General features: G+C 43.0%; 1 protein-coding gene across 2 annotated transcripts; it reads right to left on the reverse strand.

The window, feature by feature from the left end:
• Positions 1-1,451: 1,451 nt before the first annotated feature.
• Positions 1,452-6,815, reverse strand: LOC133892472 (uncharacterized). Of its 2 annotated transcripts, none has more exons than XM_062333282.1 (4): positions 6,622-6,815; positions 3,764-5,274; positions 3,305-3,520; positions 1,452-2,226 (listed from the first exon to the last, which is right to left on the reverse strand). In XM_062333282.1, the coding sequence occupies exons 2-4, from the start codon at positions 5,272-5,274 to the stop codon at positions 2,088-2,090; spliced, it is 1,866 nt and encodes a 621-aa protein (XP_062189266.1). In that variant the 5' UTR covers positions 6,622-6,815; the 3' UTR covers positions 1,452-2,087. The 2 variants fall into 2 exon arrangements, with proteins under 2 accessions (XP_062189266.1, XP_062189265.1); XM_062333281.1 differs by having other exon boundaries at positions 3,305-3,523.
• Positions 6,816-18,719: the final 11,904 nt, after the last annotated feature.

Here is an 18,719-nt window from a genome sequence, read left to right on the forward strand (position 1 = left end):
ATGGTCGGTATGGGTAATACCCGCATCATCTTGAAGAACAGCATCGCCATATGTGACTAAGGTTCAGCTTACCGATCGGAGCTCGGTAGTCAAAAAGTTGCGGTTACCACGGTAATCGGTCAAAATTTCAAAAAAAATTAGACTAAATTTATTTTGGAAAATTTGAAATTTGGGGGAAAAATCGCGATTTAGCCGCTTGTTAACCGGTCGAATTGGACGGGTTACCGAGCGGTTTTTGCGATTTATCAAACAGTTTTCTTGAATTTTTCGTATTGTCGGTAACCGCTCGGTTTTCTCGATTTATCGAGCGGTTTTCTCGATTTTCAGTAAAGTTCAACAAAAACCCAAAAATTATCTCAATCTTGTAAAATCAATAACTAATTCATCTGAGCTTCAAATGAAGTGAAACAAATTTTGTTGGTTTTCTTGTAATATGATCTACATGTTAAAAGTATTTATACACGTAAAAAAGTTCAAAAATTTATGTGAGAAAATGTATTTTTTAAACCAAGTTGAATGCATAGTTTACTCTTTGCTAATCCAAAAATCATGAAACTAATTTTATTAGTCTTCTTATATGATCCTATGTCTTTTAAAAATACATGAACTCATGAATTAGTTATTGTAACATACAGAATTATGTAAATATGTTGCGACTAGATTAATTCATAACTGACCCATCACACCTCAAAAATTAGTGAAACCACTTTTATTAGTTTATTTATATTATGATTTACGTAGGAAAAATAATAGTAGACATGAAAAAATTAATTACAGTGTTGTTTCTTAACGTATTCACTTTATGCTTGTGAACTTTATAAAAATCATAGAGAAATTAATAAAACTCTAAATAAAGTGAAATCAGTTTTAAAGATCCTCTTAAGATACGTTCTACACAAGAAAAATATGTGTTTGTATGTTAAACTTTTACTTAACCTGAGTTAATAACTGAGCCGCACGCTTTAATTTTTTGCAAACTTCCTCCGTATAGAATAAGATGCAAATGACATTATTTTTGAAAACAAATTTCACAGAGGTCTTAGAATTGTGTCTAGTTTTTTTAAGAGTTTTTTGAATTTTTTATTTTTTCAAATTTTTTAAATTCAAATTCGATTACTATTCGATTTTTGAAACTGAGCCGGACCGAGATGGCTAGTTATTATGATTTTTGCTCGGTTACTGTCGGTTTTTTAACCCTGCATGTGACCAGAGATCGCAAAAGATTTTTGGACCTTCAAGATCGAGTCGTCGCAAAAAGATTTGGGCCTTGGAGACCGAGCTGTCGTCGTTGAGAAAAGCATCCTTAGTGTATCAACCACCGTGACGACGTTAACACCATAAACTGAATACGACCTTGACAGTTCCACTTCCACCCAAGCACACAAACACTGGCATCAAAGCTCCATTTCGATCTCAGTAATGTCGCACGGATAGATAGCTCGGAATTCAGGTACAGGCAGAAAACCATGTCAACATTAAAAGAAAATGCAACATAGGGGTATTAATGTAGCACCATATTCAACATAAAGCATCTTGAATTCAAAACACAAAATACTGGACTCTACGTCAAACCCCTCACTAAGAGGATGCAAACATATAAAACCTATATATAAATGATTAAACTACTAACTTAATTGTTTAATAGCAACAGCCTCACGAGCTTGAATTTTTTCCTGTATCCCTTTGGGCCGTCAGAGAACCACTTGTTCATCCATGTCTACCAGTGATGAAGGTGAAGAAGAGTACTGATAGTTCATGGACATCAGGCAACAGTATCATAGTGCATGTGTAGAGGTTGCAGGCACTAAAAGGTACCATTAAATCTCGCTTATCAGCAGCAGGGCCCTGAAACAAGCTAAGGTGTGACGTTACATCTTATTCTTTATAACTGTCAGCAAGGTAGCCAAAGGAAGTGCATTATTACTCTTAATCCTAGTACTGCATCAAGAGCTGGGTTTGGGTGAATTTCCCACATGTACCGAGTATGTCATACCGATAATAGGATAATTTTTGAACGGTAAATCTGTGCAAAATGAAGCAACGAGTTCCCTCTTGACAATGGTGTGCGGAGCTCCAATGTTGAAGATTCACCATGTAGGCGCCTTTGACTTCTCCACAAGAATGATCCTTCCATTCCACTCTGTCTCGTCACAAGCACGAATTGCTGCATCAGCATCCTCATCCTTCTCCAAGGATAAGAATCCAAAGCCTCGAGAATCTCCAGATCTATCAAGAATGTAAAAGGTGTTGAGTAACTTCATTCTAACGAAGTAGCGAATGAAGGTGTAAAAGAACAGCACAGCTCCCCCAAGTTATAACACATATTGGGAATTTGGCAAAGGTTAAAAAGTACTTCTCATGTATCATAGTTAAAATAATAATGTGTATCAATCTCATCGATGCAATAGAAGCTTTCTTATGGTTAATCAGTAAAAGGGTAAGCCAGGTCACCTCAAATGATTGACTGCTTCAAGTTTATAGTAGATTTGGCAGGATAAAATTTACCAATTATGCTCCTGCATGCTGAGTTGTAAGTATAATAATCATCAACGGAATACTTAAGCAGGAATGGATATAACCAGCCAAATAATTTCAATTTTCTCTCCACACCTAAGTTGATCATTTCCACACTACTTTTCATTGTTTTCAATTCCATATAACAAGATTATTCTATCGCAATTTGCTCCAATGTAGACTTAAAGGTCCGATGTTTTGTATGATTTCACAAAAAAGAAGAAGAAGAAGAAGAAGAAACCATGGTTGTGTCTTAAGCTATACATTTAGTCAAGAGAAAAAAAAATTGCTCCCATCAAGCTTCAGGTTTTTAGATGTCAACCTGCCGAACATTAGGTATATGAGTATAGGAACAACATAGATCTGCCTACCAAATGTACGAGCTTCTTATTCTAGACTTCTTTGAAAATATAGAACCAAAACTAGAAGAATGCGGTCTAAATAACACACTTTAATTCCGCAACAGCTTCACAAATCACCCAAAAGAATTTATTCAATTTTGAAACAGTTTCAACTTCACAAATCACACAGTAGGCCTCCCCAATTCCCAGGTGTGAGCTATCCATTATTTTTTTTTTTAGCAAGGTGCAATTATCTAAACTTGCGAAAGAAAAGTTAATAAAATTACATATGAGTTTGAGTTGCACAGAAAAAGGAGCGTTTCATCTGATGATGACATTACACCATGAAGCAATAATATATTAATGTGCTAAAATCAGGAGTATTGCCATAAAGATTGCGGATAACATTAAACTGAGAAGCACAAATAACCCAATATGGAAGTAATTACCGTTTATCCCGAACAACACGCGCACTTGTAACACGTCCAAACTTAGAAAATTTCTTCTCCAAATCTTCCTCGGTGGTGGCATAGCTAAAACCTGCAACAAAGAGATTCCGTCCAGGCTTACCCAAACCAGTCTTCCTGTTGGCAGGCGGTGACCAATGTCTTCTTGGAGAATGATGGCGATGACTTGATGGGGATGATCTGCGCCTTGGTGAATGCCTTCTACAATATCAAAACAAGCAAAAGAATAAACTAGCAGTAAGACAACATAATGAAGTGAATGCATGATAAGTACTTCTACAATCGAACTAAGAACGGCAGGGAAATTAACCTATTCAATGATGCATGGCCAGACAATATCTAATCATAAATATTGTTGGATCAAAAACATGAACATGGTGCAGTCATTTAAAGGAATTCATAATTTCAGAAGCCAGTAAGTTATTCATAGCAAGGAATCACCTTGGAGATCGTCTGTGGTGATCCCTAGAGTGGGGAGACCTTGACCGGGATCTATCACGTTCCCTTCTATGTCTGGAGGCATCAGTTTTCCTTGAAGGTGACCTTGATTTTGACCTATCCCTCCGCATTGGGGAGTCCCTCCTCCGTGGGGAGTCCCTCCTCCGTGGGGAGTCTCTCCTCCTTGGCGAGTCTCTCTTCCTCAGTGAATCCCTCCTCCTCGGTGAGTCCCTCTTCCTAGGTGAATCTCTCCTCCTTGGTGAGTCCCTCCTCTTGCGTGAGGATCTTCGAGGGGATGACGATCTTCTTCGAGGGGGTGTAGATCTTCTTTGGGGAGAAGCAGATCTTCGTAGAGGTGACCCATCACCATGTCGAGACTCTCTTCGTCTTTTCCTTTCTACAGGAGATTTCTGTCGTGCATGCGGAGATTCCCTTGAAGAAGCTCTTTTGCGGTTGGTATCACGCTTTTCAGGAGACCGGGGCCGATGTCTTGCTGGTGGGCTTTCAGAACGAGTTAAATCATAAACATCTTTGGCAGGACGTTCTGACTCCATCTTCTCAGAATGATGGGCATGCGGACTTTCAACTGGAGGTGATACCCTCCCATCTGGAGATGGCGTGTCCCTTTCCAGTCTTGCAAACCTTTCAGGAGATACCCTCCTGTCTGGAGATGGTGTGTCCCTTTCCAGTCTTGCAAACCTTTCAGGAGAATCAAATCGATTGTCTGGAGTTGAACTTTCATTTCTTGTACCACGATTTTCTTGCTCTGCCTGTTCCCAAGAGGAAGGTGCAGCTGAAGCATTGAAGTTCTCCTTGTCCCAACCATCAATGGGGCTAGATTTCCTACCATTCATTCGATCATCCTCTGACCCATTCTTTTCATTGTGAGAAGTCTCGTGTAACTTTTCAATGTCCTCATTTTCCATCTGAAGCACTGGAGAGTTTGGAATTTCGTTATCATCAGCACCACTAATGTTAAGTTGGCAATCTCTACTATTATTTTCATTTAACAAAGAGTCACCATGATAGGCATCAGAATGTGCAGTTTCTGGTTGAAAGTTTGATTTCTCATTACCGCTGCTTTCAGGAAGCTCTGGAGGCAGCACTGCATCAATCACTTCTGTGTTCTGATGTACATCACAATCCACAGAAGTGCCCTGTGATTCACTGTTACTACTGTGAACATTCTGTTTGGCTGCATCATTCTGAATACCAGGTTCTATATTAAGAGGTTCTTGAGCTTGCTTCAGCGAAGATTGTGGACTAGTTGAAGCAGATTTCATAGTGTTGCACGTGATTTGATCGTTCATGAATGGTAGAGAATCTGCAGACAAATATGGAATTGTATCGGCTGGATCAACTAAAAGTCCTTCATCCAGTGCTGAAGATCCATGTTGTGGAACTCCTCCCTGAGAATCCAAGTGGTCCAACAGGCTACCATCTTGTTCTGAAAATAGCGGCCCAGGATCTCCACAAGTTCCCTCCAGATTTCTCTCAGGGGATATGTATTCCATCTGAAAGACAAATTTGAAAAACATAAGCATACAACATAACTGGCTCAGTTATACAGCTGAATAACTCATTAAACCCTAAATTAGCAAGAAAAAAAATAATAGATACAAAACTAACATAACCGGAAGCAGCAAAATTATGACCTTGATGTGCTATGTTCGGGATTGCCGTATAGCAACTAATATAACAAAGCCTACCTCCCTCTTTGCATTTCAACGTTTTGCTGTTATTTTGAAAATGATGCTGATTTTCTGTTGCAGCCAATTTGTGGAGATATAGCCAATCACTTACTGCCTCAGGAGGAGGCATTTTTTTCTAGCTTCAAATTACCCAGGTTTGCATTATGCTTCAAGAAAGAGCATACCTTAATTAAACTACAGAGGACAGTAGCCAAAGAGTAAAGACACTACGGATTAATTATGAAGTGGAAAAAGGAAAAGGCAATATTGTGTGTTGTGTTGATTTCTCAAAGCCAAACAACAAACCTAACCAGGACACTCAAGAGGCTTGTTAGGTTTGTGCCCAAACCGACCTTGCCACAATTCAGCTAGCCCCAAGAATATGGCACCCATCTGGATCTTTACCATGTTTTGGCAAGCCAAAATTTGACAGGGTAAGTTTGGACCTAACAAGCCATTTACTGCTCTTTGCGGCGATCCCACACAAAATTCTACATATTAAAGAGTTCAGCTTCATACTGAAAAAAACTAACAAGTTCCACGATGGTCAAGGTATGACTATGGTTCCATACTTTCATGGTTATAAGACTCTAGTTCCACTTCTAGGCCTTCAAGTTATTCGTAACAGAAGCAATGTGACAAGTTACAGAGAAAACAACAATTTGGACACTTCAAAGAAACACCCAGTTACTGGTCAACAACAGATGATTTATGGTGAACCTCAGCTTTTATTTGAGAAAATCTTAAATTCATTGTAACAATTACAGCACATTAATACCGTTCCCACGCTTAGACATGAGAATGACTAGGACCCAGCACCCTAGCATCCTCCCTAAGATAGAATCCCAAGTGAAAATTAACGGCGCCGAGTGCCAGAGATTTCAATGAGAAGAACTGGATAACCTCCAATCGGTAAATTCTGACGTGATCCCTCACCCAGATCCCCACTCCCCGTTCGCCACACATCAACCAAGCGCAACAATGCGACAATTTACCACGCCTACAACTACCCAAAAAAACTAATCACAGTATATAATCCGGGTACCAGCCAATCCAGCACGAAAACAGCACAGGCCGGATCGAAACCGCTACCGCATCTAGCCCCCTCCCCCCCTTTCCGGATCCCAATTCCAAGCGAGCGAGCCCGATCGGAAAGAGCGGAGCCCTCACCTCGGACGGCCACGGCGGGAGCCACCTCCTCCGGCCGAGATCCTTCGCCTCCTCCGGTCCCTCTCGCCCCCGCGAGGTTTTCTTCCCCCCTCTCCTCTTCCTTGCGAGCGACAGAGAGAGAGAGAGAGAGAGAGACGGGCTGAGATTTTTGGAAGGCCGTACAAAACGGAGGGATCGGGATAGTTTGGAGATGCCGCTGCGGTGAGGGCGTGCGGCGTGAGTGATATATATGGGCACGGTGGGTCCGCTCACCCCCTTCTTCGCGGGCTCCACCGACAGCGTGGCGCGATTAGTTGCGGCGTGGGTGACCTACCCGCACGGTGACTGTAACGGTGGAGTTTTTTATTTTTATATTTTTATTAAAAAATTAAATAAATAGATTTTCTGGAGAAATTGTAGAACTAGGCGCTGCAGCCCTCTCAGGGGACTTAACCACCCTAGAGCCTTTTTTTCCTCTAAAAATGTAATTTTTGTGTAATTCAAGAATAAAAAGGAAGGGCTTTAAGGAAATTTAGAATTTAAATTTGGAGTAGGTTATGTAATAGTCGGAGAACAAAAATAGTATTAAACATAGGGTGAAAATATTATAATATATTGTAACCGCGACCACACGATGAGGAAATAAAGGTGGCATGTACAGTTCGCATTAAGACCTACTTATTAGTGCGCCGATCCTAATCATAACATGCCTTAGGGAGGAAAAGTATGTTGGGTTACATTAGATATTCTCTACCGAGTGCATCTAGGATACTTTCCCTTTTGGAGGGTATCGGGACCTGCCGCCTTAGCACGACGGGCTCTCTCCCGCTTCCTTTCCTTCTCAGCCTCCCGAGCCTGAGCCACGGTATGGTCGTGCGCCGTCTTCCTCATGCGCTCTTCTTCCTCCCGCTTGAGGCGAAGTTCCTCTTGATGTTGCTCGTACTCCCGATGTGCATACGCTTCCCTTCTCCACCGCATGTTCATGTCGACCCACTGCTTCTGTGCGTCATTTTGCTCATTGTCGAGCCATTAAATAAAATCACAGAGCGGTGGAGGGGACTGAACAAATGGAACAAGATGAGCGGTTAGTAAAAGAGAGTGCGAAATCGGAAGAGATGAGGCTGATATCTGTTGTCGTACCGGTCGATAACCAGTTGTTGCATGTTGAGGCTTGTCATACTCGTAGTTGGCACATATGAAGAAGTGCAGCTCATAGGTGTATGAGATGTCCTGCGACTCGCGGGGCTTACAAAGGTCACCACAGAAGCACATTGGTGGTTCGAGACCTTCAGGTATGATAGTCCCCCAATGTTTCTTTGGTGGGCTTAATGGAGCTGAGGAAGACATTGCACTTGAGAGATATGAGAAATGAGTGATGCATCAACGTAAAGAGGTTTGGCTATTTATAGTTGTGGGAGGCAAGAGCATTGGATTCGCTCTTGAAGAAAGAAGTGAGTGCAGGGGCGTAGCTGGTGGCAGGAGTATCGGATTCCATCTTGAAGAATGGGAAAGTTGTATCATTGATCATGGTCAAAGATTCCACATTTATTGGCACCCGTGTTGTCATTTATTGTTTGGAAAAAGCTGGGTAGTGTTGTCACTTCTTGTTTAAAGCCTGCGCAATGAAGCATGTGTTGTCAAGTCATGGTTAAAGTTCAGTAGTGTGGTCACTTCTTCATTAAACGTGTCTGAATACAAAATGCAATTACGACATGCTAAGTCGACCATACAAAGTAAATGTGTCTGAATACATAGGAGTACATCACGAAGCGAATATGTATATGTAAGTTACATAAAATGTAAAATTCTACTGCTGCCTCCCTCGTTGCCATCGCCCGTGCACCCCATCGTGGTCTTGATGCCGCTGGTTAACCCTCACGTGACCCCTAGAGTAGGTGAAGGGGTCGGGTGGACCGACGTGTCTGGTAGGCCTAGTAGGGAGCACTGGTGTCGAGGCCTCGTCCTGCGTGGGTTGTGTCCGAAGGGGAGCACTGGGTACTTGGGACCGCTGGAGGACGTCGTAGTCAGGTGTGCCCCCGAAGAAGTCACGAACGAGGTCGTATGCGGCGTCCGGGCCAGTCTCATCCTCCTGACTAGGGTAGGAGGATTATGAAGGCTCCGCTGGCGTCCATGTGTACTGGCTGGAGGGGCCTATGAACAAATAATTACGTTAGATACGAACAATGTGGTATTAGAAGTAGTAGTAAAAATTGTATAATTGTACCTGCGTGGTATGACGGTGCAGCAGAAGAAGGTCAGGCTGTCGTGCCGTAGTATGGCTCGAACATTGCGGGTGGGGTCGGGCGTGGGGCTGCCGAAGACGGACCGGCCTCATCACTAAAGTAACCTGAGCACAATATTAACTTAATTTGCTGAAAGTATTAAAAACTAGGATGAAAGGTGCCGCCAGTACCTGAGGGTGCACGCACAAGGCTTGATCTACGAGGCTGCATCGAGACTTGTGTAGGTGGACCTAATGAAAGTTTAATAATCAATGCAGTAGTAAGTAAAGGATATTGTTCAATATTATTCAAAAGTAAAATTCGTACCAAGTTGCTCCGAGCCTCCATGACGCGGTAAAAGGGGTCGTGTGGGTGCCGACACGGATAAACGACGATGCACGTCTAACCACCAAGATGACTCGGCGTGGACACCACTGGACTTTGGAGGCGCCCCTTCTACATCTGTGGTAGATCGGCAGGAGGTTAGCTTTAAGGCATGCGCTGTCTTGTCGAAAACCCGCTTGATGAAGCTCGCAACATCCGACGCACTGAGGTGCTACCCTTGCCGGAGGCGGTCCATGGCACCAGCTGCATCCCTATGTACATCATAAATATTTGCCTGCGGATACGAACAGAAGTAAACAATTACAGTATACGGTTTTGTTCATTGAGTATAGACTACTGACTTCAAAAAATAACTTACCGCTAATGCAGCGTCCTCGTCCCAATGCACCGAGTATGCCTCCGTTGTCGACGCGATGTGGGGCCGGACACCCTCTGGGGTGTAGGTGACACGTGTGTGTGTGTGTGCGTGGAACGTACCATCGTAGGTATTCGTTGAAGTTTCGCTCGGTGTGGGGACGAGCCTCCTCCACGACATCCTGTAGCGCTTGGGCCCATGTTGCCACCTAAGGGGCCAAGCGCTCTGCCCAGAGGTTGCCAGCTGGCTGGCCTTTCCGTATGTACCTGCATTTGAACCACGGTAAATGTAAGTCATAGTAAAACGAGAGTTACGAAAACTGTAATTTTGCATATGTACCTGTGGACTTGCACGGGAATGGTACGGATGTGGACGAGAGGGAATGCCTGGTGACGGCCAAACTGCCGCATGACGCGGTGTGGTGAGTACTCTTTGACGTAGATGTTGAAGACAAGCGGCACCTTCGTGAGCCAGTACTCCTCGTCATGGGTACACAACGATGACAAACCCAATCCTGCACACCCTTGCACGGCCAAGATGTTGTATGGCTCTCATACCACGTCGTCCGGACGTAGCCTGTCGAATTGGGTACAAAAATGCTCGTAAGCGCTGCGAGGCTGCTCATGCGTCCAGTGTGGCTGCGTGACAAACATCGTTACAAATCGTTAGAGGGAAAAAGAACACGAAGCAAAGTGTTAATATAAAATACGTACCCGACGATGGCACCACATTGAGGCCATAGTAGGCGCGTCCTCGTCCGGCTCGTCGTACCATCATCTGGGTACGGGGAGCGGTCCACCACCGGCCTCCCTATGGCGAAATACTCGTATGACCTCATTCCTCGCATGATCCAGTTATAAACCTCTGCAAGATTTGTAGTCATTACTCCATACCTTGCACCACCACTGTCGTACAACAGAGCCTATTTTTCATTTGGCTCATTATGTATCTACTGTGAGAAGCTCCGAATAGATGAGCCTGATCTCCTTACAATCTGCGGAATATCGGTTGGAAGAGGTCCGAGAGCTATTGGTTCATCACCGTTAGGTGCAGCCTCCGCAGTTTGTTTTAGAGTCAGTTCATCAAGTCTTGCCCATAGAGCATTGAACTTCCGTTGCTGGTTTTGACTGCACAACTTCTTGAAAAGCTTCATTAACTCTTTGTTTTTAAACTGTCTGTAGAAGTTTGTACCCATATGGCGCATGCACCACCTGCTTTTGAGGTCGGGCCACTATGCTGCTACACTCCGTCGAACGCTACCATGTTGCATATCCAGCAAAGCCTGCAACAATCTTGCATGTCTATCATGAATGAGACACACATCTGGTCGGTCAAGAACAATTGCATGTTTAACCCGCTCTAAGAACCAATACCAGCTGTCCCCGTTCTCACTCTCCACGAAAGCAAACCCTAGTGGCAGGACTTGGTTGTTACCGTCGACCCCAATTGCAGACAATATTTGCCCTTTGTACTTCCCAGTCAGGAATGTTCCATCTAGGCATATGATGGGTCGGCAATATCGAAATGCTTTGATAGTTACAGCGAATGCAAAGAAAGCACACTGCAACACTCTTTTTCCGCTGTACTCCACATTAGTAGAGGGGTAATGCTTGATATCATAGTAGCTGCCTGGGTTTCTTCCACAAATTGTGGCTAATTGACGAGGTAGATTGTGATATGAATCTTCATATGTTCCGAACCTCATCTCAATAGCCTTTTGTTTCGCCCTCCATACCTTCGCATAGTTTATTGTGTACTGGAACCTTTGGTCAATAGCACAGATTATTGATCATGGCTCATACCTTAGGTTGTCCATAATCTCCCCATACATAACATTTGCAATGAAAGCAGAAGACAGGTTCCGGTGGACGAACTCTATTTCCTCAACGTGACAATTATGTTCCTTAACTATTGAGCACTGCCAGTAGTCTACCCATTTATCTCTGAATGCGTGCACCCGCCAAGGACATTGTGGCACCAAACACTTCACATCGTACTCCCTTTTACTGGATTTAATAACCTTGAATTGCCTCCGAAGAGACAACGACCAGAATTTCACTGCATCAATAACTGCCTCTTTTGTATGGTACATAGCACCCTGTGACACCTCGTTCTCATGGTACTACCATGGTGTCCGGTCAGCCTCGCTAACCACCAGCTTCAAAAATTCATGATCCCTCCACTCTGCAGGAACTGGAGCATTACCCTCCTCGTCAGACGAATCCCCATCGGCAAGGCCTTCCTCTAACTCTTCATCCTCCAAATCCATATCTTCAATGATACTAGGGATGTGCTCCCCTTCATTAGCTGCACCCATCGGTTGCAGCTCTGGAATATCACCAACATCCTCCCTGGACCCGACATTAGCCGCCTCTGATTCATCTTCCACTGCCTCACTTGGTCCTGCTACTGCTTCCGCAGAGTTCACCTCCGTTTGATCTTTCAGGTACGCCTCAGCTAACAAAACAAGCGGCAGGCCACGTTCACAACATATATCTATATACTGCCTCCAAGTTGATGTAGCTTCAATGGGAACAAGCTCACCAAAGTATCCATGACTAGCACGGCTGAGGACAGCTTTCAACTTCAGCTCATGTTGCTGCGGATCCAGTTGGAAAAACCGCATGAGCCATTTGCACACACCCACAATGGTCCTCTCATTAGCTTTACTAAGACCCTTCATGACATGACGAAATCCAAATAGATCTACACCGTTAGGACTGTACCTAATTTCACCCTCACCATAATATATCTGAAAAATTAATTTATCTGCCATCCCTGGAAACACCCGCAAACATAACCAATGTTAAGACAATAAACTATATTTCTAATTATCGGATAAAATTATTTCTAAATGCTACATCCTAGGTTCGCAAATTATCATATACTGCGACCTCTACGTCTACAGGTACAACCCCAATATAGTAAAAATAATATACTAAAAATAATATTCTACATTGCACTGCTATCGTACAATTTTCTAAGTAAATTTGACAATTTTCTAAACCCTAGGTCATACATGTCTAAAACCTATGTCATATACTACTACTGCACTAATTAACAACAACAAAAAGGAAAAAAAAGACTTACCCAAAATTAATCTTCAAATCCGCGGCTCAAATACAGCAGGGCTTCGCCGACCTCTCTTCCTCCCCTCTCCTCTCCTCTCTTCTCCTCCCTCTTCTCAACTTTTTCTTTTATCTGAATAAAATGACATTTTGGGCTATTTTTGGCCCCTTTTATAGGAGAGGCCGGGTGGGGGGGGGGGGGCGGCAGCCGAGTGCGGCGGGCGGGGAGGCCCCTTACCGCCCCCTGAGAGGGCGGTAAGGACCACTACCCGTCCCCTTAGGGAGCGGTAAGGGAAGTGGCTCGGGCGGGCATGCCGTACCCGCCCTCTGAGGGGGCGGTTAGGCCTGCCGCCCTCTCAGAGAGCTGCAAGCGCCTAGTTTTGCAATTTCTCCTGCGGAGAATCTATTTATTTAATTTTTTAATCAAAAAAATAAAAAAAATAAAAAAAACTCGTAATGGTGTACCCAGTGGGGGAGCGTGTGGCTGGGCCAGAGAAGCGCGCAGTTCATGGGCCAGACGAGGGAGCAGTCCATCGTCCCCGGTTGGGCGCAACGTGTCTCGACCGGAGGGTGCGCCTGCATGGGCTTAGACTCCGTCTCGCCAGGTGGAAAGAAGAAGAAATATTTGTAAAAATATATACCTATTTCAAAAAATAGTATGAATACCTTATCGTTGCCTGCTGGATGGGCGACACCTTAACTTGGCAGGCTAGTATGGCAACACGTCAAGATGTCGCTCGTTTGATGGCTGAAACCTTCCTGCTGCCCTACCAACGGGTGACATCTTGCGGAATTAGGATTTTTGCCTCATATAGCTTTGGTTTTTGGCAGAATAAGTGTCATTCGTATATCGTCATTCGTTGTTGTCGATGTATTTTAAAGTCCATTGCCATTCAATATTTTTAAGATATTTTTTATACGTGGAATTCACAGAAAATGAAGGTTGAATATGATGATTTTAATTGGGCTGCAACATATATAGTGGTATGTGCAGTGCACGATCATTCAACCTATCCATGTACTGCTTCAAAACCTAACATACTTTAGGGAATGTAAACAACATGAGTACAATATCTAGTCTACTGAGTGCAATATGGGTACTTTCCCTTCTTCGCTGCTTCTGATCCTGCCTCACATGCCCAACATGCCCTCTCGCACTTCCTCTCCATCTCCGCCTCGCGAGTCTCCTCCATCATGCGGTTATGTTCCATCCATCATCTTCTGTTGGTCCTCCTGAATATGTTTGCATGTAGCCTCCATCCTCTCGTCAGCTTTCATTTTATAGAAGCGTCTCTAAGTGGCTTGGTGCTAAGTGTGTAGGAGAAACACATCTGCTTGTGACTACTCAGTATCCAACTATTGTAAGAAGTCACAAGTCACATAGTGGTGGCGAAACTACAACATAGACTAAATGTTCAATGGTAAATCTTAGTTGTACTTGGAGTAGTTTGGCCAGAAGTGTTTACCTAGCAGCGGTAACCAACATTGGTGCTTCCCTGAGGTGAATCATACTTTGTAGTTCTGGCACATGAAGAATCATCTTTTGTATGTGTCAGAGAACTCAAAAGACTTCATCACCATATAAATATCTCCACACCAGCATATGGGCACTTTGACCCCAATAGGCATAGTATTTGGTAAGTATTTCTTGAGGAAAGGATCGGACACTATTGTAGTAGGAGTTATGGAGCTTGAGGCTAGTGGTTGGTTCTATATGTGGCCAGGAGATCATCTATTTACATTGTGGTTTCGTGCTGGTGCATGGACTAAGTCCATGAGAATTGAACCTGGAAAAGCAACTGATTCCACTGTAAGAAGTGGTCATGTGAACTGAAAATGCTAATTTTTGAAAAAACTACTTCTGAAAAGGTTAGGTTTGAAAAGGTTACTTCTAAAAAGGCTAGTTCTGAAAAGGCTGAGTTTAAAAAGGCTACTTCTAAATGGGCTAGTTCTAAAAAGGCTAGATCTGAAAAGATTGTGCTTGAATCGAGTACAAGTTTATTAATGTGATGAGTTCTAGTACAAGCCATCAATTTTATTAGCACTGTTAGATGTCTATGGGTAATACAAAGTTCACGATAATATTACATTGATGCTTATAGAAAAAGGCTTCTACTGGGTGGACCAGGGATGCCTCCCCCTTCTTTGACGTTCTGCTTTGCACTCAGCCTCTTCTTTTTGACGTAAGAGCACTTCTCACCTTTGTAGTTCTTCCTCACGGCGTTGAAGCTCGGCTTCCTAACTCCTTAGAATTTCATGTCAGAGACGATGTTCCTCCTCACATCTATGAAGTTCCTCGGCATGTCGCTTGTGTTCTTGTTCTCGATATTGATGTTCTTGTTGGCGCTTGTGCCATGTCTCCTGCCGCAGCCATGCTTTCTCCATCCTAATCTCATATTCACGTTTAATTTCAGTCTCTCTGATGTAGCCCCATTATATGGTGTCCTAACAAGGTCGATCCATTCCTTAAAATGATATGGCTTAGGATAATAAACCTGACTCCTTAGAATTTCATGTTAGAGACGGTGTTCCTCCTCACGCCTATGAAGTTCCTTGGCATGTTGCTTGTGTTCTTGTTCTCGGTGTTGATGTTCTTGTTGGCGCTCATGCCGTGTCTCCTTTCACAGCCGTGCTTCCTCCATCCTAATCTCATATTCACGTTTGATTTCAGTCTCTATGATGTAGCCCCCATTATATGGTGTCCTGACAAGGTCAATCCATTCCTTAAAATGACATGGCTTAGGATAATAAACTTGGCGTTAGAAGTGTTATGCGCAATATATAGTTTAGAGGTGTGAACATAGGGCAAAAGAGGGACGCGCCATGAAATCGTCATCAAGCTCCGGACTCATGAAGAACCTCCTACCAAAAGTCTTGACCTTGAAGAACATTGACATTCGAGCTCAGTCGCTACACCTGCACAATGGACGCTCATGCCATTATTGAACTCCCATGGGGTGGTTCCTCCAGGAATCCATGACGACATGTTTTGAGATGGCACAAGTAACCAATTAGCATGCGAAAGGAAGGAATGTGCAATAGAAAAATAGTTGCAGATTTATGCATATTTCTTATGTCATTTTTATGTTGCTTTGAGGATTCATTTCGGTTGGACAAGTAATTTTACATGGTGTCATATATTCATGAGAAGCATAGCGATATGCCAAATCCTTTCATATGAAAAGACAATTCCTATGACGCAACAAAAACAATTACTGTGCTGTAAAAGGAGCTATGTTGGTAGCACGTATCTATAAAAAGCTCATGTATCTTCAAACTGAACCTATAGCGATCAATAGAGCTAGGGTGTGCGGTACCGTTTATATACTACAAAGGTGTTGCTCATTCAATGGACGATACCTTTACAGTGGGCCCGCGGGGGCGTGCATCGATGCTCATATCGCCCGTTGGATGGCTGACATGCAAGGTATCGCCCATCCAATGGGCCACACCTTGAAGTGGCACCCAGGTCTATATGAGTATTTAATTTCCTCCCGTTTGACCATGGGGCCCACAAGGTGTCGCTCATCCAATTGACGACACCTTGCTGTCGCCCATCTAACGTGTGGCGTAGGCTATTCGTGTCATTTTTTTTTTTGAAATGGGCATGTATTTTTGCAAATATTGAAAATATATAAAAAAAAATCGAAAGACGAAAGATGTCGCTATGAGTCTGCATAGAAAAAGGGAAATTCAAATATATGTCATTATAAATATCACAGTTTTGAAATACGCCATTACAAATATAGCATTTGGAAACATGCCATTTTAAATGTCTTGAAATTAGATCTATGCCATTACGAATCTCCTGAAATTAGATCTATGCCATTATAAATCTCCTAAAATTGGATCCATGCCATTACAAATCTCCTAAAATTGGATTCATGCCATATGAAATGTGCCTAGAGACTAAGGTGATGGCATGGATCCGATTTAAATAGATTTGTAATTGTATATTTAAAACAATGATATTTATAATGACATATATCTAAATCTCCCTAGAAAAAGACGAGAGCACGCTGAGATGTGATGACCTTTGACTGCCGCTGCGGTGGCTGACCAGAGACAAATGCGAGATCAGGGTCAACAACTACTCCGTGTGCTCTCCTCCTTGGACCCTCCCTCGATGCTCCAATCCACCCCTGCACGCACGCTGCACCGCTGGTGAGTTGCTTCCACACCATCGCAACCACATCGTTATGCTAGTCTTAAGGGCCAGTGTTAGTTAATCCCCATCCGCAGCTGTGTTGGGCACTTGGTTCTCTATCAGCTTTCTCCATTCGTGGCATTTTGGATGCTTGTTTCGCTATGAAAAGTTGTTTCTTTACCCAGAGGGGTGAATTTGTGGATGTCTTTGGGATTCCTACAAAGGTATTTGCTATGATAATATGATTCCTTATCATATGAAATTGTTGGATTGATCTCAGTTGTTGAATCCTAACTAATTTCAAGTCTAAGGGGCTAGGCCCACACCCATACGCACCCTAATCGGGGGTGCAACAAACTTTGGGTTACGTCCTGTTCCGTGCAGCACAACAGATAAAAGGGGGGAGCCGACACCTCATGCGATTAAGATTCCCATGAGGTTTGCCTCGCCCCAACATCCCACTAAACCCTAATCGATCATCAAGTGCATTGTTAACAGAGTGAATGCCGCCGCCATGACTACATTGAGCTCACCACCGCCCCGGTGACCACGTCCACACCATCGACCCCTACGCACTGCACCAATACTGCAACGACTAGAAGCCGACGATCATCTTCACCAACCAAACTGATGATCATTGATTTGATGACTTCTTGTAGCTCGGGTACGCACAAATGCTTCCGTATTATGGGTATTCAACTTCAGGGCTAGGCTATTAGATCTAACATTTGGTAACAGAGCCTATCTAGTGTAGATTGAATCCAATTTGGATTATTTTGTCTTGGGTCAAAACCATTAGCGCCATATAGTGATGTATTAAGCTTAACCAGTTCATGTTTTAGTGTTGATTATTAGTGATTAGCCTTAATTGGTTTCTAATCAATGGTAATTAGCCTCAACTCACATTAATCAGGCCCAAATTAGTTATGGTTTAGCGCTTTTGTTGTAAATTAAGCATGTTTGGGCTCCAATTGATTCTTGTTAAGGTTCATTCATCTCAAATTGGACAATTTTTTTACTTATGTTCATGATTTATGATCAGTCAGTTCAATTGAGGCATAATAGGTCTTGCATTAGGCCTAACATGTGCATATTCATGTTGACCTTAGCTCAGGTTTTAGGGTTTTTTTTGTCTTGAATAAGGACAACTCGACTCGGTTTTTGCAATTTGGGACTTAGATGGGGTTAATCTAGCTCGGTTAACACATAGGAAAGGATTCATGTAAAATTCAAAACCCTAAAGCAAACCCTAAGTTCTCTAGCACCTGCATGTTCATGGTCATTGAGCATTCTTAGCTCAGGTTGTTGTAGTTTGTTAGTAGTTCTCAGCACAAAGTGCTCCTGTAATAGGCCATAAATTTCTTTGAACGATAGCAATACATGTGTGAGTTCAATCGCAATCCTCTTTTAGTAAAGGATCTAGTTATGTTAAACTGTCTAGTGCCGCCAAGTACTACTTATATATACCTGAGACACATTGCATAATGGAATACATCTCAGGACAAACAACAACACGGGGAATAAACCCGGTTCTTTCTGATACTACAGCTACACTTGCTGCTTTTGCGCTGCATGCCTAGCTCAGGCACATGATGTAACGCCCTACTCTACGACTAACATATATTTTAGTCAAAAATTCAAAATATCGGTGGGACCTCCTCTGTATATTGAGGTATAACTGACTCAACAACATAGGCAATGACAATAAATATAATACATGAACATAAAATAAGTAGCAACAATGCTCCTTACGACTCGACCAAGCCGCACAACTCTTTACAACACATATGAAATTAAAAACTCCTTTACACCAGGAGCTTATCTCAAGCAGAGGCGTCAAATTCTTAGCTAAATTCGTAGTGATCTAGATTACAAACAGTGTGGGTCGTGTAATCTTCTAACCCCAAGTCTATTATGCTTGTCAAAACGACCTAAGCATACCTGTAAAAAAATAACAGGGTAAGATAAACTCAGCAAGTAAC

This window comes from Phragmites australis, chromosome 15 (genome assembly GCF_958298935.1).
Source record: "Phragmites australis chromosome 15, lpPhrAust1.1, whole genome shotgun sequence".
NCBI lineage: Eukaryota > Viridiplantae > Streptophyta > Magnoliopsida > Poales > Poaceae > Phragmites > Phragmites australis.

Excerpts from the sequence above, each read along its gene's own strand:
- LOC133892472 (XM_062333281.1), bottom strand. The coding sequence starts at position 5,274 with ATGGAATACATATCCCCTGAGAGAAATCTGGAGGGAACTTGTGGAGAT. Across the intron at positions 3,524-3,763 it reads CACCACAGACGATCTCCAAG|AAGGCATTCACCAAGGCGCA; the intron begins GTGATTCCTTGC and ends TTGATATTGTAG. Across the intron at positions 2,227-3,304 it reads CGTGTTGTTCGGGATAAACG|ATCTGGAGATTCTCGAGGCT; the intron begins GTAATTACTTCC and ends CATTCTTGATAG.